Source organism: Hyperolius riggenbachi, chromosome 6, assembly GCF_040937935.1.
Source record: "Hyperolius riggenbachi isolate aHypRig1 chromosome 6, aHypRig1.pri, whole genome shotgun sequence".
NCBI lineage: Eukaryota > Metazoa > Chordata > Amphibia > Anura > Hyperoliidae > Hyperolius > Hyperolius riggenbachi.
Genome location: NC_090651.1, coordinates 307695409 through 307721765, shown reverse-complemented (window position 1 = coordinate 307721765; position 26357 = coordinate 307695409). Strand labels below are relative to the sequence as shown.

The 26357-nt window shown below is 43.2% G+C and overlaps 2 protein-coding genes across 3 annotated transcripts in view; one reads left to right on the top strand and one right to left on the bottom strand.

The window, feature by feature from the left end:
* Positions 1-794: 794 nt before the first annotated feature.
* The window catches only part of KCNJ14 (potassium inwardly rectifying channel subfamily J member 14), a 50196-nt gene continuing 24633 nt past the window's right edge, over positions 795-26357 (bottom strand). For both annotated transcript variants that reach the window (XM_068241283.1, XM_068241284.1), the window contains exons 2-3: positions 18829-19697; positions 795-5897 (exon numbers count right to left, since the gene is read on the bottom strand). In XM_068241283.1, coding sequence (XP_068097384.1) covers positions 5328-5897; positions 18829-19599 — 1341 coding nt within the window. In that variant the 5' untranslated portion in view covers positions 19600-19697 and the 3' untranslated portion in view covers positions 795-5327. The remainder of the gene's footprint in view (positions 5898-18828; positions 19698-26357) is intronic.
* Positions 4770-26357, top strand: part of LOC137521677 (pleckstrin homology domain-containing family A member 7-like) — a 327880-nt gene continuing 306292 nt past the window's right edge. Inside the window, exon 1 of the mRNA XM_068241281.1 lies at positions 4770-4924. The gene's annotated coding sequence lies outside the window, so the exon portion shown is untranslated. The remainder of the gene's footprint in view (positions 4925-26357) is intronic.

Genomic DNA, 26357 nt, shown 5'->3' with positions numbered 1-26357 from the left:
TGAGTTGATCTCATAGTGACATTTGGCCGAAGCACTCACTGCTGAGTGTTCAGTCCAAGAGTTGAAGCTTTTATTTGTTCAAGTCAAGTGTACAGATTTGCTCTAACCTGAAGCAAACATTCATCAGTTACAGTATAAAGGCCAGGTCCACCCACAACTGAGTTTTGGGTTGAGCCTCCCAGCCCACTGGCTTCTCATTGGGAATAGTGTCAAGATCACCCCAGAAAGGTTTCTGAGACTGCCCTGACACATCACAGTGGAGACAGATTAAGGTGACGAGGGGACATTTGCCTAAATTGTCTTGTGGAAGGTCTGGCTCTGAGAATCTAATCCGTTCTGTCCATTATGAGTAAAAAACAGTTGTGAGAAAATGTCAAAAATGGTCTCCAGTCAGAGCAGATGGACATAGGCAGGAGCTCAAGGCAAATAGATTGTGCTACCTAATTCCCCAATACATAACAGAAGACAGCGGGCAATTCAGTTTAAAGCAGAACTCCTGGTTTACCAGTGATAATAAGATTATGCAATGCTATCAATCCCTGTTTAAAGAGACACTGAAGCGAGAATAAATCTCGCTTCAGAGCTCATAGTTAGCCAACCCCCCCCCTCCCCCCGCAAAATCAACTACCCAATTGGTCGTAGATTTTGCTGCTCCTAGAGGCAGGGCTAACGGCTGCAGCCCTGCCTCTAGTCGCGTCTATCAGCAGCGCATCGCCGCCTCTCCCCCGCCCCTCTCAGCAAAGGAAGACTGAGAGGGGCGGGGGAGAGGCGGAGATACGTGCTGACAGACGCACGTGGGGCAGGGCTGCGGCGGTTAGCCCTGCCTCAACCCGGAAGAGATCCCCGGCTGCACGGAGGGGATTTCGGGGGTTAATGGACCTCCATTTAGCCACGCGATAGCGGCGTTTTAGCAGGGGCACACATGCCCCTGCTAACTATGAGCTCTGATTTATTCTCGCTTCAGAGTCTCTTTAATGACCTCTATCGTGAAAAATGGTAAAATTTTAAATACATGTAAATACATACAAAAAAGAAGATGGTTTCTTCCAAAGTAAAATGAGCCATAAATTACTATTCTCCTATGTTGCTGTCGCTTCGCTTACAGTAGGTAGTAGAAATCAGACAGAACTGGCAGGTTTTGGACTTGTCCATCTCTTCATGGTGGATTCTCAGCATAGCCTTTATTGTTTATAAAGACATTCCCTGAAAAGGATTTATACAAAGATTCGTGCCAGTGCCCCTGCTCCCTGCACACTTTTTGGGCAGTCGGACTAATTGCCAGGCAATCACCCAAGTGCTTTTGAAAATAAAGAAAACCCTGAGAATCCCCCATGAGGATATGGACTAGTCCAAAACCTGTTGGCTCCGTCAGATTTCTACTACCTACTGTAAGTGACAGCAACATGGAATAGAAGCAATTTATGGCCCATTGTATGCTGGAAGAAGCGTACTTCTTATTTGTATGTGTTTACATGTATTTTACATTTTTACGACTTGCGCAATAGTGGTCCTTTAAACACAGCAGGCATGATTGGCTAAAGCATTCAGAGATTGGAGATGTTTGGCCATCATTGATAGAAAAAGTTTAAAAAACCTGCCTGGGCCATATCACACCATAAGACTTGTTCAAAGTTTAGTAGTAAGAGCGTTTTATTAAAAAAAAATGCAGGATGTGCAGGTTTTATAAAAAAAAAAAGAAAATCTCATTGAAGGTGTATGTACACAACAGCAATTATGCGCCTTGTGCTACGGTATGACTTAACCATTACAAGACAGAGTAGCAAATTTATGATGGATAAAATTCAAGACCAGGCTTGCTAGAAACCCTCCAGTGATCTCCAGCCAAGAGATGCCCAGTCCTTGTTTATTATTTAAATAAAATGCAGCTCCACTGGCTGGAAATAAGTGAGTTTCCCCATGAGGCACTACATCTGATTGAGAGCATTTCTTCAGGAGGAGGGGTTATGTGCGGAGCCGGATTTACAACACAGAGGCCTGTAGGCACAGGCGTTCTGGTGCCCTAAACTCTGTCCCTAAACACAGGCCACACCCCAAGTAAAAATATTCTGAACTGTTATCCCTGCCTTATTTCACTAACTGTCCTTAGAATCTTACCCTCTAATCACTGTTTCATATCATCTTTAGTGATGCGAGACAAGAATTAGGGTGAAAGTGCATGAGGTCAGTGATATGAGGCAGGGATTAGACTGTGAGGTCAACATCTGAGGAGGAGGGGCCGCCTCTCCCATATAAGGCGCCATAAGGCATGTGCCTACAGTGTCTTATAGAAAATCTGGTCCTGATTATGTGGTGACATCATCACACTCTGCTTAGCTTTACAAGTCTACAAAGGGCGGTCTGAGACTTAACTTTAGGTGCAACAGTTCCATCAGAAAAACAGCAGTCTACAACAATACTGATATGCAGTTTCTGCCTCAGCTTTAGGCCTCGTTCACATCATTTAGCGCAGATGGCTGTGCGATTGGAACGCAACGCGTCCGATCGCACGCCATCTGCGCTACTATGCGCTGCGCTGCAGATCCCATTCATTACAATGAATGGGATCTGCGCTGCGATTCCCAAAAATGCGTGCAGCACGCGATAGCGCAATCGCGCTGCCACGCAGCGCATATGATGGGAACGGTAGAAGGGCTGTCTATGCCCTTCTACCGTTCTTGCGTGTCGCACACTATACGCGCTGCCAAAATGCGGACGGCAGCGCGTATAGTCTGAACGAGGCCTTACTAAGCTGTAGTGAGCTATGGGTAAAAGAGTTGCTGTGTAATATTTTCCTGGAGCTCTGCTTCAACAGGTGCCATTCATAAATACGCATTTGTAACAATGTTAGTCTCCCCTCTGAAACTGTGTTACCTGCCTAGGATGCCAGCCCTGTTACTTCACAGTATTGTGCTTCATACTATAAGAACCCGTCAGATGCTTTTAGTTTACTGCCTGAGACCAGTGTCACTAAAATGTTCTGCTAACCCACATGTGACAAATCGTTTAGCTTTCTTTTGATGTATTCATAATAGTACCTTTGTTATTTGACAGATGTACGCGCATCTTCTGTCAGCAATGAGTTATGCCTGGTACACACCATGCAATTTCTCATCAGACAGACAGGTCCGATCGCTTTTCTGATAGATTTTGTATAGAAGTGATCAAAAAAATTGATCAGAAAAATGATTGGAAATCAGATTGGACTTGTCGAAAATAATTAATTCCACCCATCTGACAGGAAATTGCGAGGTGTGTACCAGTCTACCTGGCATTAGGGAGCAGATTATACAGTTCCATAGCTTGACACTGTATTGGACACTCTTCACTCACAAAGACATACAGCAAAAATAATAGTAATAAAAAAGGACAAACCCCTTTCCCTGACAGATAAAACCTCACTATCATAGCAGTTTCAGAGCGGGATTTCACATTACAACAAACACCTATTTATGTCAGGCTCACTTTAATTATTTACCACCATTTTGAGGGTAATGAAAAACACCTGATGTGTTGCTATTGGTTGGTGCAAATAATTGTAAATAACTGTACTTACTTGAGTGTCACATTGGCGATAGGTGAGATGTATAGCAGCTCAAGGGCTCTTCAGTTTGGGCTCTGTAAAAAAATGGTCTTGTGAACTTGTGATGGGCTTGGCAGTGATTTGTTAATCCACTTTTTCTCTGCGACTGTTTACATTTGGCACTCAGTATATGTGATTAAAGAGGATGCAACAATTTGACATCATTCTGTTTCAAGTTTCCCTAAGCGTAATAGTCACCTGCCAGCCCATGACATCACCTAACTCTACCTTGAAAACTTAGCTGAAAATCCCTGCACTCCACTCAAAAAAATTAAAAAATCACTCAGGATTCTAGCACAGCTAAATTAGACATTTCAGACCTTATACGGAAAGACTTATTTATCAGTCAGCAGCAGCCTAAAAGTTTGGTCAGCCACGTAAAATAACAAAATCAACCCTGAAAATCTTTGTGTTAAAAAAACTCCTTAAGTGTACCTATTCTTAAGTGTGCTAATTGACTTACTTGAGACCTTTGGTCAATGATGTAATACACTTGCAGTACTCACTTTTACCCCTTTTTAGATACACACGTCATCTCCAGTGTGTACAGTAGATGCTGTTACTCTGTGCCCAGGACTGTTTCTGGACACAGGCCATCCTGGCAAAGTCATGGGGTGCCATCTTGTGTATAAAGCACAATACTGCACTATCTGTGTTATTGAAACTTTCTTTCAGGCAGTCTGCAGTGCACAGTAAAGTATTTGCCAGATTTTGCAGTGGGGTGGAGGTCTGTGAGTAATGCACAGACAATGTATTATTGATAAAAAAAACTCGCTTTAAGCAATTATAAGCACACTTATGTATAAGCACATTTTGAGATGTATGTTATCCTAGTAAAAAAAAATTAAAAACTTTGATAGCTAGCATTCATGCTGTAACATATACTCCTTATGCATTTTCTTTTTTGAGTTTTCTTATATCTTTAAAAAAGTTTTTCATTTAACTAATATGTTGTATATTAACATCTTTTTAAATGGTTTCATTTAATAAATGTTTACCATGTACCTGGTTCCCCTACACTTTAAGACAGCCATTTTGTACCCTGAGACAATTTCTTTTCATATATATAACGTCTTCTGTATTTGTGTTAATAAAGCTTATTGAATTTTATGGTCAAGATTCAAAATGGCTCCCTCAGCCAAGTAAACCGTGCTAGTAACATATGGCTTATTTTTGTGCTTGGTTATAGTTGGCTCTTCTCCTATTTTTGATTTGAAAGACTCAGCAAATACACTTATGATATCTGGGGAGAATCTTAATTCTACACTTCACAGAAGTCAATAAAGTGATCTCCTACCATGAACAAGACACCTTTGTCTTTTATAAGAAGAAATTTATCACAAGGTTAGTTTGCTGATGCTTTGAGATGACTGAAAGGCTAATATTGTATTATTTGTGGTAAACTCTTGGCTTTTTCTTACGGTCAGCAAAGTGCAAGAGCTGCATTTGCAGAGAGGGAGGAAATGAAATAAAGCAATCTAGAGTCAGTACAGCAAATGACTTGAGTAGCCACTGACCACTTGTACAAAGCTCTGTGTTCGAGAAGGATCAGGAGCAGGTTTTTTCCACCCACCAGTAATATCTTCAACATTGTCCAGCAAATAGAATGTTTCCCCCCTGAAACAGTAATCTTTTTTTCCTGTAGAAGATGAAGTGGAGAAATTGTCCTTAATTTTCTGTAGCAGATCTCTGCTGTGCTGCCACCATACCCTGACATTTAATGGTCAAGAAAGAACCATACAGTAGTTCATGTTAGTAATATTTCTTCTAGGGGATCCACAACCCTAAGCATGTCTAACTCAAGAGCTAAGTCGGGATTCGATGATCTTGTATCCACAAGTGCAGGTGGCACCTCATCACAGATGCAGTTAAGGGCTACCTCGTTCTCATAGCAGAACGAAGTGCGAGCTACCATGGAATACTTCCTTTCGGTGAGCTCTTTAGCACTGCATGCTGGTATATTGGGAACCTCGTAGGTACGATGGAAGTGTAGATAGTCCACCTCATAGTGATTACGCTTCTCAAACAGAACAGGTTCAAAGCGGCAACCCCAAAGTATCTCCGATGGAAGGTAAGAGCTTCGGCATTGTGTGGTCATGGCCGTAGCCTCTACCATGCCTTCAAGGATGACGACTAGCTCAAAGTTAGCGGCCTCCAGTTCAGCCTTACCAAGCTCATACAAAGGGCTGTCTTCATCGATCTCATGGACAATGGTCACTGGAGACACCAGGAAGATTCTGTCTGTACCATTGTCAAACCCAACATTGATATCTGTATGGTCCAGTGGTAGGTACTCCCCTTCAGGTGTAACTCTAGGCTGTTTAAAACATTGAAAGAAAAACCTGTTAAATTCATCAAACATGGATCCATATCAAATTAAAAATGTAGAGCATGTAAATGAAGAAAACCACAGTTAACAGTTGATTTGGGTAAATATTTTCTAAAAAAAATATTTGAAAACTAGATTTTTGTCACAAAAAATATTTTTCAAGACTGTTTAGGTTGACAAGCTAGTGTCTGCCTGCTGTCATAGGTGGCCTTCTCAATAGAGTCAACCACTATTGTAACTTGTTGCAAGCTGGAGCGGGATGCCTTCTGTTTACCTTTCTCCTCCATGCGGTTGAATGTACTGCTTAGCAGAGTCAAGCAGCATATCTGTACTTGATCTCCTAGGACGACATCGCTGGGCTGGGCTGAACAATTGCGTGTCAGCTGTGTAGCTGGTGCCGCACTGTGTTGTTATGCAGTGTTTGGGGAAGGTAACGGTGGAGGGCAGACAAGCAGCGCATGTGTGACATCATGCGACGGGTGGGGGAGCGGCGCGAACAATGGGATCGGTGGGGGGATCAGCGTAGCTGGGGGTGAGTAGGTCCACCATCGGATCGCTTGGGGGTTGGGGAAAGGGGGGTTGCCGGCTGCCCTTCACACATCTCATTATCGGCTGAGGCAGTTGTTATCGGCCACCTCAGCCAACTTAAACAGGCGTGTGTACAGTGGCGTAGCTAAAGAGCTGTGGGCCCCGGTGCAAGTTTTACATGGGGCCCCCCCAAGCACTCTATACATAACAATTAATACGGCGCACCAAAACCTGCCATGGACAACCCCAGTGTCAGAGGTGCAAGAAGGGGATGGGGAACAGTGTGTTAAGGATTACTGCTATTCAAAGTATCTATAGAAGTGATTATTACCAGCACAGGACCAATAGAGAGCTAATACTGTGATAGAGGGTGGACCCTTCGGGGCCCCTCTGGCCCAAGGGCCCCGATGCGGTCGCTACCTCTGCACCCCCTATTGCTACGCCCCTGCGTGTGTACAGGCCTTTAGTCAAGTTCCTTCCACCGGAGTGCGGATAGTACAGTAGGAGCAAGAAAAAACAATGGCAATCCAACATGGATTTCCAGTGTTCCCAATTGCTATAAAACAGTTGTTTTGGGCACTCTAGTTTGCGTGTACTGCGAGTATTTTTACACAATTGATCTTTTACAGGATGAGCACTGGTTGCATATATATATACATACACAGTATGTCAGTTTCATATGAACTTAACTGCTTCCTTGCTGGTGCTTCCCATGTTTCTGATGTGCCCATATTGTGCTACCTGTAAGCTCCTTCTCTAAATCATTGTACTTTCCAGCACTTCCAGAGCTCAGGCATACACAGGAAGCAGTGACAGAACTTTGCTTCTCTGCCAGTGATGGCAGGGGAATGGTTTTAGAGGCACACCATTTGATGCAGGAAGGAAAGCAGAGAGCATACTACCGAATCCACTATACTCGATTTGCACAGCGAGTTTATAGGCAGCATGGGATTAATATATTAAAGTGGTATAAAACTCAGCATTTCTTCTTTGCTCAAAAAGATTATTTACAGCATAAAAGCTACTACCACAAAAAATTGTAGAAGAACAGCATTCAAATAGTTAAACACAGCACTTGCTTCTTCAATGGAAAGCTTGCTGATGCATCTGAAGAGGTGATAACGTCATCTTTTGTTTACATTCCTTTGTCTGCTCCAATTAGTATACATTCCTAGCGGTGCTGAAAATGTACTCTGTCTGCAGTAGAAGCAGAGAGCCAAGAAGTGATCACTAGCTACATTACAATATACAGTATAAATGCAGCAGCTATGCAATAAAACGCAATGGCAGTTTTCAGAGCAGATAAACTGCACTTTGTAAACAGACAATATTACTTGTGCACAAAAGCAAATATGGTAACTGTATAGATAATAGAACATAGTAAAACACATTTTTGTTTAATGTTATGTCAGAGTTTTATCCCACTTTAAAGGATACCCGAACTGAAATGTGACATAATGAGATAGACATATGTATGTACAGTGCCTAGCACACAAATAACTATGCTGTGTTCCTTTTTTTCTTTCTCTGCCTGAAAGTGTTAAATATCAGGTATGTAAGTGGCTGACTCAGTCCTGACTCAGACAGGAAGTGACTACAGTGTGACCCTCACTGATAAGAAATTCCCCTTTTTTACATCTTTCTTGTTCTCAGAAGCCATTTTCTGCTAGGAAAGTGTTTTATAGTTGGAATTTCTTATCAGTGAGGGTCACACTGTAGTCACTTCCTGTCTGAGTCAGGACTGAGTCAGCCACTTGCATACCTTATATTTAACTCTTTCAGGCAGAGAAAGAAAAAAAGGAACACAGCATAGTTATTTGTGTGCTTGGCACTGTACATACACATGTCTATCTCATTATGTCACATTTCAGTTCGGGTATCCTTTAAGTTCCAGAGTACAGAGCAGTAAGTACAGACTTAGCACGTTAGCACTAGGGCCATTGGAGCAGGCCACAATTTTTAACAACAAAAGGAGTCCCAAAATGTTGATAAAACATTTTAATACAAAATGACATAGGGAAATACTATGTTCCTTAAAATAGTGGGGGAAATGTTCTGTTCTCTAACATATAGTAGAATCCCTTTAAAGTAAACTCCAAGGCACCGGGCAATGCAGTTTAATATATCGGAAGTTTACTATATCAGAAATTGTCATACTCAAGCACATACAATATACTATAGTACTATATCCTAATTTAGTCAATAATTGGGAGGTATTTTTTTCTTTTCAATACTTCAGCAATCGAGCACAGACTGTAGTGTTGCAGCCATGCACAAGCAAGTGTCACAGATCACAGGCAATTCCCTTAGTAACCAGGCAGCAGCTTACACAGGAAGCATGGGTCTTGCCAGCTAATGCAAGTAAAGTACTGATAGCGTGCTCATCGATTCTCTTATGAAACAAGGTGAAACATTTGCATCAGGAGCAGAGATTACAGGGGCAGCATGTTTGTACTGTGTGACACTTACAGCACGCAGTCAGAGTAGGAGGAGAAGCGAGAGGAGAGCGATCTGAAGAGGTCATCATTGGGGAAAAGCAGCTTGTTGTTCTGTGTGAGGAGTCTGACAGTGAGGGGGGAGGCAGGAGAGCAGCAGTGTTTCATTTGGCTTGCACAGCAGAAGGGAGGGGCGAATACTCATAAGTTGGCTCAGGCAGCAAAGTCTAGAACCCTGGGCCCTGAGCACTGGGTAAAGGCGCTCACTGTGATGCCAGAAAATGTAGCAGGCCAGGTTACACGCTGGTGTACAGGTGAGCCTTCAACACTGCACACAAGAGCAGGGGTGTAACAAGAAATCACTGGGCCCCCGTGCGAAACTTTGGATGGAGCCCCTTCTCAGCTGTTGTTGCTGGAGGGGGGGGGCACTGATGGTAGCACGAGGTGGGGGGGAGTCTGGCCCTCCTCCTTGCTGCTTTTTGTGCCTGCTACTTCCTCTTCTTGCGCTGCACCCCCACCTGCCCCTAAACATGTCCCTGGAGGGCCCCAGAACCAGGGGCCCCCCTCAGGCTTCTCTCCCTAAGGGCCCCCCTGCGGCTGCATCCCTTGCAGGGGCTATTGTTACACCCCTGGACAATTGGGGACACATATACACTTGGGGGGCAGCAGCAAGACAATTTCCAATAGATTTCTTGCTGAAATCTATTGGATATTGGTGTGCAGTGTGTGGGCAGCCGATAGATCTTTCTGTGATTAGATTTGATGTATGGCCATCTTTAGATAGTATGTAAATGCTCTATTCCATAAGATAGTAGGGGAAACGGGAAGCAGCTCATAGCAACAAGTATTGGCGCAGCGCAGCCAGGGGCGGACTGACAACTCATGGGGCCCCCGGGCAATAGGAGATTATGGGGCACCCATACCAGTGTTTCCCACCTTTCACGTTATATTTTTACAGACTAAGATATAATCATTTATTGACAACAGTAAATATGTTATATTGAGATATTACACAGTGACAAAAACCGCGCCAAAAAATGGGTGTTGTCACGCAACAGAATGTGGGCGTGGTCATGGGTGGGGCAAAATATACATGACCTTAGCAGTGGTGTAAAAGGTCTGCTGGGGAAGTTTGAACTCTGCCATAGTGTTTCGCCCCAAAATACATGCAATCTGACAGCATTTCACCAAAAATCCATGCAATTTGGCAGAGGTTCCTCCAAAATACAGATAATATGGCAGTCGTTCCCCCAAAATAGACGTTACCTGGCAGCAGCGGTTCCCCCAAATATACATAATTTGGCAGCGGATCACCAAAAATACATGTAGCAGCAGTGGTTCCCCCAAAATACACAGAATCTGGAAGCAGCAGTTCCCCCATTATACACAATCTGGCAGCGGTTCCCCAAAAATACACATAATCTGGCAGCTGTTTCTCAAAATACACTTAATCTGGCAGCAGCAGTTCCCCAAAAATAGTTAATCTGGCAGCAGTTCCCCCAAAATAGGTGCCCCCAGTATAGGTAACCAGGTCAAAGGGTATCCCCAGTGGAAGTATCCAGGTCTATAGGTTTTCCCAGTGCAGGTATCCAGGTCTATAGGTGTCCCCAGTATAAATAGCCTAATCTACAGGTGTCCCCAGAATAGATAACCAGGTCTATAGATGTCCCCATTTAAGATAGCCAGGTCTATAGATGTCCCCAGTTAAGATAGCCAGGTCTATAGCTGTCCCCAGTATAGGTAGCCAGGTCTACAGGTGTCTCCAGAATAGGTAGCCAGGCCTATAGGTGTCCCCAGTACAGATAGCCAGGTCTATAGGTGTCTCCTGTATAGATAGCCAGGTCTTTAGGTGTCCCCAGTATATGTAGCCAGGTGTATAGGTGTCCCCAGTATAGCCAGGTCTATAGGTGCCCCCAGTATATGTAGTCAGGTGTATAGGTGCCCCCAGTATATGCAGTCAGATGTATAGGTCTCCCCAGTATAGCCAGGTGTATAGGTCTCCCCAGTATAGCCAGGTGTATAAGTGCCCCCAGTATATGCAGCCAGGTGTATAGGTGTCCCCAGTATAGCCAGGTTTATAGGTGCCCCCAGTATATGTAGCTAGGTCTATAAGTGCCCCCAGTATATGTAGTCAGGTGTATAAGTGCCCCCAGTATATGTAGTCAGGTGTATAGGTGCCCCCAGTATATGCAGCCAGATGTATAGGTGTCCCCAGTATAGCCAGGTTTATAGGTGCCCCCAGTATATGTAGCTAGGTCTATAAGTGCCCCCAGTATATGTAGCCAGGTGTATAGGTGCCCCCAGTATATGCAGCCAGGTGTATAGGTCTCCCCAGTATAGCCAGGTCTGTAAGTGCCCCCAGTATATGTAGCTAGGTCTATAAGTGCCCCCAGTATATGTAGTCAGGTGTATAAGTGCCCCCAGTATATGTAGTCAGGTGTATAGGTGCCCCCAGTATATGCAGCCAGATGTATAGGTCTCCCCAGTATAGCCAGGTCTATAGGTGCCCCCAGTATATGCAGCCAGGTGTATAGGTCTCCCCAGTATATGCAGCCAGGCTTGTAGGTGTCTCCAGGAGGGGAGACAGCCAGTGAAGGAGGGCGATGGGCATAGCAGCGGAGAAGGGGGGAAGTTTCCCCCCCCCCCTCCTCTCACCTTGGGGCCCCCCTTCCTGGCTCTCCCCTCCGTAATCTGTAATGTGTCGGACAGCTGGAAGCGGCTGACAGCAGGCGGAGACTTACCGCTGTTCAGCCACCGGAGGCATTGCTGATCTGTGTGCAGCTAGTCTGGGCTTCTCAAGCCCAGACTAGCTGCACACAGATCAGCGATCCCTCCGGTGGCTGAACAGCGTCTCCGCCTGCTGTCAGCCGCTTCCAGCTGTCCGACACATTACAGATTACGGAGGGGAGAGCCAGGAAGGGGGGCCCCAAGGTGAGAGGAGGGGGGGGAAACTTCCCCCCTTCTCCGCTGCTATGCCCATCGCCCTCCTTCACTGGCTGTCTCCCCTCCTGGCTGCTCAGGGTTCTATGGCGGGTGGCGGGCCCCCCCTGACCACGGGCCCTCGGTCCGTGCCCGAGTGCCCTAATGGTCAGTCCGGCCCTGGGCGCAGCTATAGCTGCAATGCTATAGTCAAGTCTGTGTGACGGCAATAGCTGGACCCTGAATTACGGGTCTGCCCCAAGTTGCTATGACTTGAAGGGTGAATTGTATTTAATCCCGCCAGGAATTTTAGCGGCAGCAGGGTGAGCCGTCATTCGTCTCACTCTGCACCCAATTGTCCAGCACTGTTATAATATGTAGGCAGGGAAACGCAGTATTCCTAAAAGTTTTGGGGAAAATGCTCTGTTCTCTTTGATAGTAGTAGAAATGCTCTATTCCCAAGGATTCCTCACCTAACAGGATTAAAAATGTCACCACCAGTGATAAATTTCAGAATGTAAATTAGGGAGATGAAAGATTTTACAATGGGCAAATGTATACAGTAAATTAATATTGTAAACCATAAGCAATTGGATTCATTATGCCATTTTCTCTACAGTTCCACATGTTTGGGAATTTTACACCTGCTGATCCTTCCCCAACAACCCATCTTAAAAAAAAAAAAAGGAACACCAAAATACTATTCTTTTAAGCAATATGTTTTTCTAAGGGGATTAAACTCTTGGGCGGTATGCCTGACACTGCGTCGGGCAAGAAAATGTAGCTAAAAGCGGTATGCCTGACACAGTGTCGGACATGCAGCTCAGGAGGTTATCTAAGCTATAGGTGACCCCCAGTATAGGTTAGCTAGATTGAGGTGTCTCGGGTATATACGTTAGCCAGCAATAGGTGAGCTAGCATAGGTGCCCCCCAACCCCTAATTGCCCCTGATTCACGGCGCTGTTAATTACCGTGCCTCTGTTCAGTGATCACTGCATTGCCTCCTCTATTCTCTATGCGGTGGATCGGGACTTGAAGTCATGATGCTGAGTCCCGATCCTATGTGTTAGCCAGTTACAGATGTCCCCCAGTATAGTTTAGCCAGGTACAGGTGTCCACGTTACAGGACTTGATCCCCTTGGGCGACATCGCTGAGCCAGGATGCACACACTGTGTAGCAGATGACAAGCTGTGTTGCATCTCCTGCGTTACGTTGGTTGGGGGAGCAGGGCAAACAATGGCATCAGGGGAGATCACTGGAGTTAAGATTGATAACAAAATAATGAATCAAGCAAAAAAACTAAGGCCTTTCTCAGACAATTTTGACCTGAAAAAGTCCATCAAACAGGCCGCCACTTTATCAGTTGAGTGCAGGTGGTGGCATGGGTGGCACAGTTGGTGAGCAGTAGGTGTGGGCATCAAGCAAGACAGTAAAGCGACCGATATTTGTTCATCGATTTTCTTCAGGTTGAGTTTACATTGCATAGTGTATGCCTAATTTTAAAGATATCATAAACCATCCAGTAAACCTTGACTGGATTTCTGCTGTTATGTGGTGGAAGATTGAAGCCCTCTTCTGGGTCATACTGAAATCTAGTGAGGGTGGCTAATAGGTTAGTCGATTAGTACTTTCATACGTAATTTCATACGAATGCAAAGTAATTGAAAAGAAACCTCAGGCTTCCCTAGATGTATACAGGACATCTGAGTCCCTGCCCCCTTCTTTGTGAGACTAGGAAGTCTAGTGAGTAATTTCCTGTGGTTTATCACATTGAGAGGTGGCAGCCTTCAAAGAATCTTATTTCCTCTCCTGTTTAGTGATGATATGAAAATATGGACATCAATCTAAGCACTGGAACGTTGCTCATACACGAAGCAGACTTAGAAATACATCTACATACAGGCGTCTGTGCACACACACACACACACACACACACACACACACACACACTGCCAGGTAGTGTTGGTGTTTGAATGTGGAACATAATTCCAAATTCACTTGATCATTATACTTAGGCACCATTCAGCCCTGCACCTGCAGACAGGGTCAGGGGGCATTCACTTACTGGTGTGTCACTATTCTATACTTTAGAACACATCTTCTCATTGTACAGACTGTCAGGGCCGGTTTAAGCAACAATGGGGCCCCAGGGCAAAATAAACCTGGGGGGCCCCCCCAACATATACCCCGGAACAAAATTTTTTGCAGCTGGTATAGTCAGGGTGTGAAGTTCCAATCGGTCGGAGCTCCACAATCTGGCTATCCCAGCCTGCATGGGGGACAAGGGGTTAAAAAGTTTCAGGAGGAGGGACCCCACATAATTTTTTTTTTAAATTCCCACACTCTAAACATAAAAAAAAATATTGGTAAAATAGGAAAAAATGCCAGGGATCTTCATACAGCCATATTGCGGCTGTATAGCGATCCCTGGCCAAAGCGCTGCGGCTGCGTATAGACCCCCTGGAAACCCCGTCAGGAAATTTATTGCGCTTTCGTTTAATGCATGTAAAATTACACTACCGTTAGGTTTGTTACTAAAAGTGACATTTACCGCATTTAAAAGTATACTTTTTTCCTTCGAAACTTTAAAATCGATTTTCTCAAAAACTATAAGGTCTTTTTGAAAAATTGTTTTTTTCCTCTTATTCCTAATGATCTCCTTAACATATCCTGCAAATTTAGGGTTTCTAGCATTTAAGGTGGATTTGCTATTAACCATTAAAGTCGGCAGGTTTTTAAATTTTTATTTTTTTTCCTTTGAAACTTTAAAATCGATTTTCTCAAAAACTATAAGGCCGATTTGAATTTTTTTTCCCTCTTGTAGCCACTGGGGGCCCCTACAAGCTCTGGGGCCCTGGGGCAGCTGCCTCCTTTGCCCCTATGGTAGCGCCGGCCCTACAGACTGTATAAACTAAACTAAAGCATTAGTACAGCTGACCACCACATTGCAAATATGTTTCCAATTATTTCACTTGCAGACCAGGGCCGTATACAGTACATATCGCCGCATTTATGAATGCCGCCATATCGTCGCATTTATGATCGCCGCTCACGATCATGCACACACCCGCAGTTGCCTCTGTCGTCACCCATTAGAGAACTGATTGGTGCCTGAAAATGTGTTCCCAAAGCCAATCAAAGTGCCTGATGAATGAATGATCACTGCTTCAGGCAATAGCAGTGATTGTTCATGGAAAGTTTGTAAACACATGCAAACTTTCACTTTCTATTAACTCAGAACACTGTGATTCGGTATTCTAAGCACCCAGGATGTGGGGACATCTAGTGGACAAACGTAATAATACAGTAAAAAAATACATTAAAAAATAAATCTCCTTTAGGCCTCTTTCACAGTGCGACGTTAAAGCTGCACGTTAAAACAACATTTAATGCAGAATAACTCACTGCAATGAAAAATCAATGCCCCTTTCACAGTGCACACGCTGCGTTGGTGTCTAACGCTGCACGTTAAGTGAAGGTACTGCATGCAGTGCGTTATACACGTTATTAGCTGGGTTAGACTGTTTGCACATGCTCAGTAATAACTTGGAAGCATAATGTTCATTGCCTGTATGCTCTACTGTATGCGACAATAACCGGGCATTAAGTTGCGGTGCAACTTTTTTGGGGCGTTGCGTTGTAATTTGCGTTGCGACTTTAACGTTGCATCAAAACGCAACATCCTACTGTGATAGAGACCTTAGCCATTAACCCCTTCTGCCGCCTCCCCCATCCACATAGTTATTAAAGTAGGACACCAGAAAAAAAAGAGCCAAAGTGGCAGCATTTTAAAAAAAAAATGATTAAATAGTTTCCTTAAAATGGATCCGAGATCAACTTTTACTCATTGCATAATTGTGTTCCTTTCCTATTGTTTATAGGGCATTCCTCAAGCCAAATACTTTTTTGTTTTTGTTTTAATACTCTAATTCCCTATAAACTAAAGAAGCCACGCCCACAGGTTTTCAGAGAGCCAAGGCACTTTCAGACAGTAGCAAGGGCTCATGGGAGCTCAGTCTGGGCAGGAGGAGGGGGAGGTATTACTAGCCAGAGATTTCAGAGGCAGAGGGGAGGAGGGAGGAGGAGGGGATTAGGTTTTTTTGCTGCTGTCATTGTATCACAGGAATAAATCATATTCTATTAAAGCTGTTTGCAGCTAGATTTGCTGTGTAAACTATCTAAACTTTAGATAAGATATATAGACAAGTTACTTGTTATTGTTAGTTTTTCATCTCGGATCCGCTTTAAGATATTTTTTTTGCAAATAATGGCATGTAATTATTGAAAAAGCATAATGATAAACTAAAAAAAATACACCTTTATTTCCAAATAAAATATTGTCATAAAAATTGTACTAGGGACATAATTTAAATGTTGTAATAACCAGGACAAATGGTCAAATACAGTGGGCTTGATTCACAAAGCGGTGCTAACCTACTTAGCACGCCTAAAGACTTTTGGGCGTGATAACCATTGCACTAAGTAGGTTAGCACCGGTTTGAGGAATAAACTTGCGCGCAAAGTTTTGCGTGCAAAGTCTGGTGAAAGTCGCATAGGGTTTAATGCTGTGCGATTGCGCGTGGGACTTTGCGAGCGACTTTATTTTATCACGCCTAAACTGAGTTTAGGCGTGATAATGGGCTTTTCACCAGCGTGCTAACTGTTAGCACGGTTTCGTGAATCAAGCCCATTGTGTGGGTTTTTACTACAGTAGCGCATTTAATTTTTAAACTGCTGTATAATGGCTGAAAACTGAGAAATAATGACTTTTTCATTTTTCTTCTTTGTATTCCCTTTTAAAATGCATACAAAATAAAATAATTCTTATCAAAATTTACCACCCAAAGAAAGCTTAGTTTGTCTTGCAAAAAACAAGATGTAAATCATTTAGGTGTGGTAAGTATTGGGAAAGTTATCGGCAAATGAATCAGAGTGTGAAATGTGAAACTTGTTCAGGGATTTAAGAGAAAATAGCCCGTGGTGGGGAATAGGTTGAAAGCTGTCTTTGGGCTGGTGCACACAAAGAACGCTTTTGAGTGCTTTTAAAAACACTAGCACTTGCCTAATCTAATTCAATAGGATAGATCACACCAGAGCAATGTGATTTTCTTCCTAAAAGCCAACACAGGTCCTGCAGCATTTTTGAGGCGATTACACCTCAATCTTAAGTATAGGGAATTGGAAAATCGCTCTAAAAAGAGCTGAACAGAGCAATTTTTCTAGCTTTTTTTTCTTCAAAAGATGATCTTTTCCAGGTCAGAGTGTAGAAGTATAAAATCTCCAAAATGCTTCAAAAATCACTAGGCATAAATAGAAAATCGCTTGGCATGTGTCTGGAATTGCTTTTAAAAATTGCTTCAAAAAAAAATGCTAAGCATTTGCGATTATGCTAATGATTTATGGTGTGCACTAGCCAATAAACATCAGGTACAAACACATGATCATTATTTAATCCAACTGCTATCAGTCAGATCTGGCAAAGATTATTGCATGTCTGTATGTGCCTGTATGTACCTTACGGACCAATTTATTATTATCTTTAGTGCTGTCTGTGAGGGAAAAGAAAAAAGACAAATATTCCTAATCGGACAGTAGTACAAACCCCAAAAAGCAGTGCAAAACCACAAAGTACAATATTTCCTTTTCCTGAAATTGTGCTTTGATACAAGCTTAAAGCGGACCCAAACCAAACATTTTTTTAATTAAAAATATTTAGTTGCACCACTCTGACACTAACAAGGATAAATAAACACTACTTCAAACCTATGATCATTTCAGTGTATGCTTTTCACCCTTCTCTTTTCATAGCTAGGGTTATACTGGGGGCAGCCATTAGCAATTCCTCCATTGCTGGACACCATCTACTCCACCAGTTTGCCGGAAAAATGCCGGCAATTTGAAAGGAAGGGAGGGGTTCCTCCAATAAATGTAAAATATTTTATATTTGTCATCATGCAGCTGAAAAAAGGCTGCTATTTATTATTATAATTTAGAAAATAGATTTTATTTCTGAAATCTTGTATTTTTAATTTGGGTCCACTTTAACCACTTGAACGCTACAGGTGGTGTTCCTCTTATGGACCAGAGCAATTTTCAATATTTCAGCGCTTCTCCCATTCATTCTCCAATAACTTTACCACTACTTATCACTCCCAAATGATCTATAGCTTGTTTTTTTTGCCACCAATTAGGCTTTCTTTGGGTGGGAAAAATGTATTATTTCTCAGTTTTCAGCCATTATAGTTTAAAAATAAAATGTTCTACTGTGGATAAAAGCCACACATTTTATTTGCCCATTTGTCCTGGCTATTAAAATATTTAAATTATGTCCCTAGTACAATGTATGGCGACAATATTTTATTTGGAATTAAAGGTATATTTTTTTCAGTTTTGTTCATTTACACTGTATCACTAATTACAAGCCCCTATTTGCAAACATAACAGTAATAAACCATCATGACTATTTATGTATTTTTTTAAATGTCATTTGTTATAGAAGAGTGTACATGGTATGTCGGCACAGGGTGAACCGATTGACATCTCACCCTGCTGCTGTCCAAATTCCGGGCTCCGTTAATTACTATTCCCCCTCCAATTTGTAGCAGACTATAGCATTACTGCTATAGCCGCACCAAGCTTTGGTGCTACGTGAGGCGTGGCGGGCCCCCAAAAATGTACAGTATGTTGGTTGTCTTTTTACTTTTTGGCCACTAGATGTCCCCCACTTTATTCCTGTGTACTGTGCATGAGCGATGCACAGTACACAGGAATGCAAATTTTTGTATGCAAATGTATGCAGCTTGAACATGAACCAATCACCAACTTTACCTTAGCAGGATTTGATTGGTTTATGTTCAAACTGCATGCTGCATAAATTTGCATACACAATTTGCATAATGCTGCATCAACTTGAAATTATTAGCATCTCATTGACCATCCCTACGTATGACTTCACGAGTGCAAATGAGATATTTCCTGCTTGGAATGCATTGAGGATTGTTCAGGAAAGGCTTATGTATAGTAATGCAACTCTTACCTGTAGGATCTGTGCCCGGACATGGGCCTCCACTAAATGGCTCTTGCGAAGATTGGCCACTCTCCACATGAGACACAGTTTACCATCTCGAAGAGCAATCACGGCATTTTCTGTGAAAACCAGAGTTTCATTCCTCTTTTTGGGTTTGGCAATTTTTGCCATGATGGCTCCAATGATGAAGGCATCAATAATGCAGCCCACAATGCACTGCAGTACCACCGTCAACACTGCTAAAGGGCACTCCTCTGTCACACTTCGGAAACCATATCCAATGGAAGTTTGTGTTTCTAAGGAGAACAAGAAGGCGGCCATGAAGCTAGTGACTTGTAAGAAGCAGGGAGAAGGAGGGGTTTCTTCTGAGCCAGCATCAGGGGGTGGAGCCAAGTCCCCGTGCATTGCGGCAATAAGCCAGAAGGTGAAGCCAAAAATAAGCCAGGAAACCACGAAGGTAAAAGAGAATATAAGGAACATCCACCTCCAACGTATGTCCACACATGTGGTGAAAAGATCAGTCAGGTAGCGTTGGCTCTTCTCACTGAGGTTGACAAACTCTACGTTGCAGTGACCGTCTTTCTGTACAAAGCGCGTGCGCTGGCGGACAGGCTTCGTATGTACTTTCCCATTGCGGTAGGGCGTTGGCTTCAAGCCCTGTGTCAGTTCTGTTTCTTCTTCTTCTCTGAGTGGTTCAGGGATGTCCGTGCTGAATCGGCGGATGGCACGCGCAACCCCCATGGCCAGGGGGCCACGGGGTAGGATGGTGGTGCTGCCCATCCTAAGGTTTGGGGACAGCAGGGTTGGTGAGAACGTCAGTTTGTCGGTTGGTTGGTTAAAGGCACAAAGAGCTCATGATGCAAATCTTTTAACTTGGTCTAAAACAAAAGAAACATTTGTTAAAGAAATGATATTTGTATTCAATATTTGGAACAGCTGACTTTGACTATGGGTACATTTAAATCATCTGAGGTCCGTTTGCTCCTGGTTGTTGTCAGGGCCAGACCGAAAGCTGGGAAGGATCACAACTGTGTTTATTGCACCCTGTGAGGCAGCTTAGGGACACGGTAAAGCATCCCCTGGCAGTTTGCTCAGTACAGTGGGAAGCAGCTGAAAAGGAATACGTCCAATGCAGGTGCTTTCCACGGTGCTAGGAAAATTTAGCAAATAGCAGTGTGTCCCTTATGGCAGAACACGGGGGAACCCTTCTGCCCCCCCCCATTCCCCGCCCCCGAATGAAGCTGAGCAGAGTGAAGCCTTAAGGTAGCCATACATCAGGAAACTTGTCGGCTGATCAACAATGCAATTTGATTATTATAATCAAATCGGATGAAAATCAGTGCTGCCATGTGTATGCCCAACCGACAATGCAACCAATTTTAAGGACAAAATTGGTTACATGCTGCAAGATGTTGGGCCGACTTGCTCGATCGGGTGCGCAGCAGTAACAGCGTGCAATTCCGGGACAATCGGCAAATGCAATGAAACCCCAGCACTGTCTCCCCTAATGTTAAGTGCCCCCCCCTGTCCCTTGTGCATGTTATACATTACCTGTCCAAAGCCTCCGTTTTTCCTCTGCTGCTCCAGGCACATTCTGCTCTACATACATGCACGTCGTTCAGCTGATAATGCTGGTTTTGACGGATCCGCTTGGCAGATCGGTCAAAACCAGCGTTATCAGCTGAACGACCGACTGTACACACGCCCGATTTGACGTCCAAACGACCGGACGTTTGGAAAAATCCAATGTGTGTATGAGCCTTTAGAACAGAAGGTATTCACGATTATTCAGATTGGAGTGAGATTATGAGGCCTGCTACAACTCATCACTTTTGAAGTCCTGAAGGAAGGAACTCTGGTTGAGAGAGCCTGTTTTATATACTGTAAATGCAGTGCTCATACTGTGACATCCTAAAACATCCTCCGAGATATATTTTTCTTATTACTTAAAGGGACCTTGAGCAGACATTAAAATGGGCACATGAACTTACCTTGGACTTCCTCCAGCTCCTCGTAGTTGATGAAGTATCTCAGCGTCCTCCGGGCTCCCTCAGTTCTGCCCAAGCAGCTCCGTTAAGCGTCAACTTCGGCCAAAGTCGTTGGCCAGGGTGCATGCACAGCGCCTCCGTGCACCTGTCTCCCTCGTGCATCCGTCGCCGTAACCTTTCTGTGCACAAGCAGTTCACTCTATCAAGAACCGCACGTGCGCAGAAAGCTTACAGCGACAGGCAGGCGAGAGAGACAAGTTAATTTGCTTATTTAATATCTGCTCAGGGTCCCTTTAAAAGACAATGTTATGTAAAGTTGTGCAGCGTCCTCTGATATATATGGGTCAGTCCTTGCCATGGCTCGGGCCCTCGTGACTCTCTCACACAAACACTTATACGCTCTCTCTCTCGCTCTGCACAAGAGCTGCTTATGTTTCCATATAAAGCAGATGTGAGGCTTAGTGGCAGCACACTCGGAATTTCATGACAATGTCATATCTAATCTCAGACAAGGTATCCCATTTGCATGTAAGGTCAATGATGTAGCAAGAGAAATCCATGCTGTGTCCCCGTATTGACAGCGGTGAAAATGACTGGCAGCCAATGATTTCTATCGCCATTGCTGATGTAACGCTGCTACAGACTTTTTCACATGACATTTATCTACCCACTTTCCAGCTTTAGCACATATATATTGTAGTTTGGTTATTTATTCTATGCTGATGTATACATCAAATAAGGGCGCCAGGAAAAAAGGGCGCAGGGTATAGCCAAATTTTTTATCGTTTCTTCATCTTTATTTGAGGTAGAATAATTAATACGATAAAGTAATGATATTAAAAAGGGCGGAGGGTGAAGCCCAAATTGCAAAATTTTGTCTATAACAATAAAAAACGTAAATATATTTACAGTGGTAATGAACATAGTAAAACATTGGTAAATATTACCGTTATTTTACTACAACTAAACCTAATCCTACTCTCACACAGAACCTTCCCTCTAACAATGCCTAACTCCACCCCCAAGTTGTGCCTAATCCTAAGACCCCAAGCTGGAGGTGCCTAACCCTAAGACCCCCTCCCCCCTGGTGGTGCCTAACCCTAAGACCTCCCCCTGGTGGTGCCTAACCCTAAGGCCCCCCTGGTGCTGCCAAACCCTGAAACCCCCCTGGTGGTGCATAACCCTAAGCCCTCCTCCTGGTGGTGCCTAACCCTAATCCTCCCCCTGGTGGTGCCTAACCCTAATCCTCCCCCTGGTGGTGCCTAACCCTTAGACCCCCCTGGTGGTGCCTATCCCTCAACACACACCATACAATCTTACCACTTTCATGTAGTATAAGAGCTTATTCAATCAATCATTCAAGGTATTTTTAATCTGTTGGCCCTTATACTACATAGATTTGGTAAATCTGTACAACCAAGATTGTATGGTGTGTGTGTTGAGCTTAAGACCCCCCTTCCTGACGCCTAACCCTAAAACCCCTTTCTCCGCTGCAAATAAAGTAAATACAGAAGGGGATACTTTTCTAAGACATTACATTTCAAGATGATAATTTACGAGATCATTCTCAAAATGAATTTAAACATTTTAAAAATTTAAAATGATAATTTACAAAGTGATAATTATCAAAATGAATTTTTAAAACTGTATTTTTCAAATCCCTAATTCAAAAAACTATTTATAGCTGGCACCCAAATTTCTTCTTTTGGGCGCCCAATAGCCGATATTTTGCATTAGCCTCTATGGGGCGCCCAAACAGTCTATCAGCCACAGGCACCCAAATTTACTGATTCCGCTGTTGACACTTACCGATATTACTGATATATTTGTAACTCTTTGGCAAATCGAGCAATGTCAGTCATTTCAATATATAAAAGACTGTCTATAAACCAGTGCTAAGCAGGTGACCCGCTGAGCTGAATCATTTTACCTTGGATTCCTAATTATAGACGAGGGATCACTAGGGATGAGCAATGCCTGAGCTAAACTGCTTAAGGGTAATTTGGCACAGGGAGATGAAAGTTTAGCTGTTTAGTTTAGTTGATTTAATGTTAGTTTAGGTAATGTTAACTTATTTGTTACATTTTGGTAACATAAGGAATGCTGATATGCCATATCTATCGAAATCCTGGTTAATGGCTACTTTATTATTATTATTTAGTATTTACAGCATGTAGCACTGACATCTTCCACAGCGCTGTACAGAGCATTATTATTATTATTTAGTATTTATATAGCGCCGACATCTTCCACAGTGCTTGTTGTCACTTAACTGTCCCTCAGAGGAGCTCACAATCTAATCTCTACCATAGTCGTATGTCTATGTATGTATCATGTAATCTATGTATCGTATGTATGTATCGTAGTGTTGGGCCAATTTTAGGGGAAAGCCAATTAACTTATCTGTATGTTTTGGGGATGTGTGAGGAAACTAGGGTGCCTGGGGGAAACACATGCAGACACGGGGAGAACATATAAACTCTGTGCAGAGAGTGCCCTGGCTGGGATTCCAGTGCTACAAGGCGAGAGTTCTAGCCACTATGCCACCATGCTGTCCAGCATATATACAGTTGTGTTACTAACTGTCCCTCAGAGGGGCTCACAATCTTATCGATCTTATCATGTCATGTGTTCATCATAGCCTAGGACAAATTTTTAGGAGAAAGCCAATTAACTTATCTGTATGTTTTTTGGATGTGGGATGAAGCCAGAGTGTTCAGAGAAACCCCATGCAGACACGGGGAAAACATACAAACTCTGTGCAGATAGTGCCCCAGCCGGGATTCAAACCAGAGACCCAGCGCTGCAAGGCAAGAGCGCTATCCACTTTGCCACCATGTTGCCCAAACTTAGCCATACTTAGCCATAGTACTGCAAATCGTGCTTGAGATATCAGCAGCTCTGACAGCACTGAATGTGATAGGTAAAAAAAAAAAATCAGAAGACTCTTTTGCAATAAACTAACATGGCTGACAACTCTGACATGTTGTCTTGTTGATCCGCTGATTCAGATTGTACAAATAGGGTGGTCATGCTATTAGAAGCCTGGCTTCTCTGTGCATTCGCTCCCCCTAGTTTTCCTTTGTAGAGATGTACTCTGTGTTGTCAGTCAGCATGACAGGGAGGGGTCAGCAATGACATAACATTTTTATGATGGAACCATTGAGCTACCAACCTTAAAGATTCCTTAGCTGCAAACTGGCTGAGTCTTTGCAACTGATTTCAGAGGGGCCTAAAAGATGATCAAAAGCACCTGTTATTGGTGGTAATTGAGTGCAGAAAGAACAGCCTAGTCCTAAACACATACAAAACCATCAAGATGGTCATCAACTTTAGGAAGCATGCCACCAACGCAACGACAATTCAAAGTTCACGGCACTTTTCACAAGGGTCGTCTGGGATCTTAAAAAATCCGATCTCACATGACGATCGTAATCCAGCACATTGCAAAGCGCTGTTCATATAATTGCACACACATACCCATGTTGCAAGATCATGGAAACAGTTGCTTGTCACACACAAAAATCACCAGTCACTGGAAAATCATTAGAAATATTGCAATGTTGGTACATAGCTTTACAAAAATTTGTTAAATGATGTTTCACAATGCACGACACCCGCAGCAATCGTTTGTTTTTGAACAACCGTCATGTTGCATTAAATCATGGAGGATCGTTATGATCCTCATTGACTTTCGTGGGCTTTGCAGCTATTATGCAAACGATTGTTTAACCACTTCCCAACTGAGGGGTTTTACCCCTTGACCACCAGAGCAATTTTCACCTTTCAGCGCTCCTTCCATTCATTCGTCTATAACTTTATCATTACTTATCACAATGAAATGAACTATATCTTGTTTTTTTTTGCCACCAATTAGGCTTTCTTTAGGTGGGACATTATGCCAAGAATTATTTTATTCTAAATGTGTTTTAATGGGAAAATAGGAAAAAACGTGGGAAAAAAATTATTGTTTTTCAGCTTTTGGCCTTTATAGTTTTTAAATAATGCATGCTACTGTAATTAAAACCCATGAAATGTATTTAGCCTTTTGTCCCAGTTATAAAACCATTTAAATTATGTCCCTATCACAATGTTTGGCGCCAATATTTTAATTGGAAATAAAGGTGCATTTTTTTCAGTTTTGCGTCCATCCCTAATTACAAGCCCATAGTTTATAAAGTAACAGTGTTATACCCTCTTGACATAAATATTTAAAAAGTTCAGTCCCTAAGGTAACTATTTATGTATTTTTTTTTAATTGTAATTTTTTTTTTTAAATTACAAGAAGAAAAAATTGGGGAGTGTGGGCGGTAAAGGGTTAATTTTGTGTGTTAAACTTATTTATTTCTATGTGAAAAATGCTTTGGATGTAGTTTTACTATTTGGCCACAAGATGGCCACAGTAACATTTTGTTTACGCGACCTGCAAGCGTCTGGAAGGACGCTTGCAGGAAGTAGAAAGAGGCTGAGAACTTTTTTTTTCCCCCACAATGGGAAGCGGCAGCGGATCATTGCGGGGCTTAGATCAACGAACGGGAATGGATTTTTTTCGTTCATTGATCTCCGGGCGAGCGGGCGGCGGCGTGTTTACTAGCGGCGGGCAGCGTGTTTACGAGCGGGAGCGCGGGCAGCAGCGGGAGCGCGGAAAGTACGTATTTCTCCGTCCCTGGGGGTTAAAGGATGGAAAAAGGGACGGAGAAATGCGTACGCGCGGGGGTAAAGTGGTTAAACAATCATTCATTTCTGACGATGCCAAAGAAGCTTGCTGATTTGCTCACATGGATCGGGGGAACAATTGTTTGTCGGTGCAGATCCCCAATCCTTCTGGCCGTGGGTGCTGAGCTTTAGAGGTGGCTTTGAGCAGTTTGATAAAGGTGTAAACCGAAACAGCAGTCTGTCACTGCTGCCACTTTGGTGCTATTAAAAGAGCTTTGATACAAGACAGCGGTGCCGGTCCTTTCTGTTTTATCTGAGCTTTAGAGGTGGACAGCAAACAGTGATCATTGGGATCAAGGGGAGGTCAAGGCAGGTGGCAAACAAGGTTTGTTAGGTTCAATCGGACGTCAGCATTTTCAGGACTTGTTGTTGCTATCTCAGGCTATCGGAGTCAGCAACAGCATAGATATGGTAGTTATCAAGAAGCCGTAGCACCAGCTGCAAAATCAGGGGGTTTGAATACCCTCCCTGTCAGATGATGATGTCCTCAGGCATGGAGGTGCACGTCAGTGCAAAGCGTAGACATGTGTGTGTCACATATATGTAAAAAGGGCACCTGAAAATTAGGGCACCCGACTATCGGCTAGTAGAGTATAGGTAAATTTACCGATACTCTACTATTATGAAGTGCAAATTAGAATAGTAAAATATCATATCAGTAAATAATACCAATATTTTACAACAGCTAAAAAGAACCCTATTCTCACTCAGTTCCCTCCATCTACCGATGCTTAACCCTATCCACCCCTCTTCAGATGCCTAACTGTAACCACCCCTCTTTAGATGCCTAACCGTAACCACCCCTCTTCAGATGCCTAACCGTAACCACCCCTC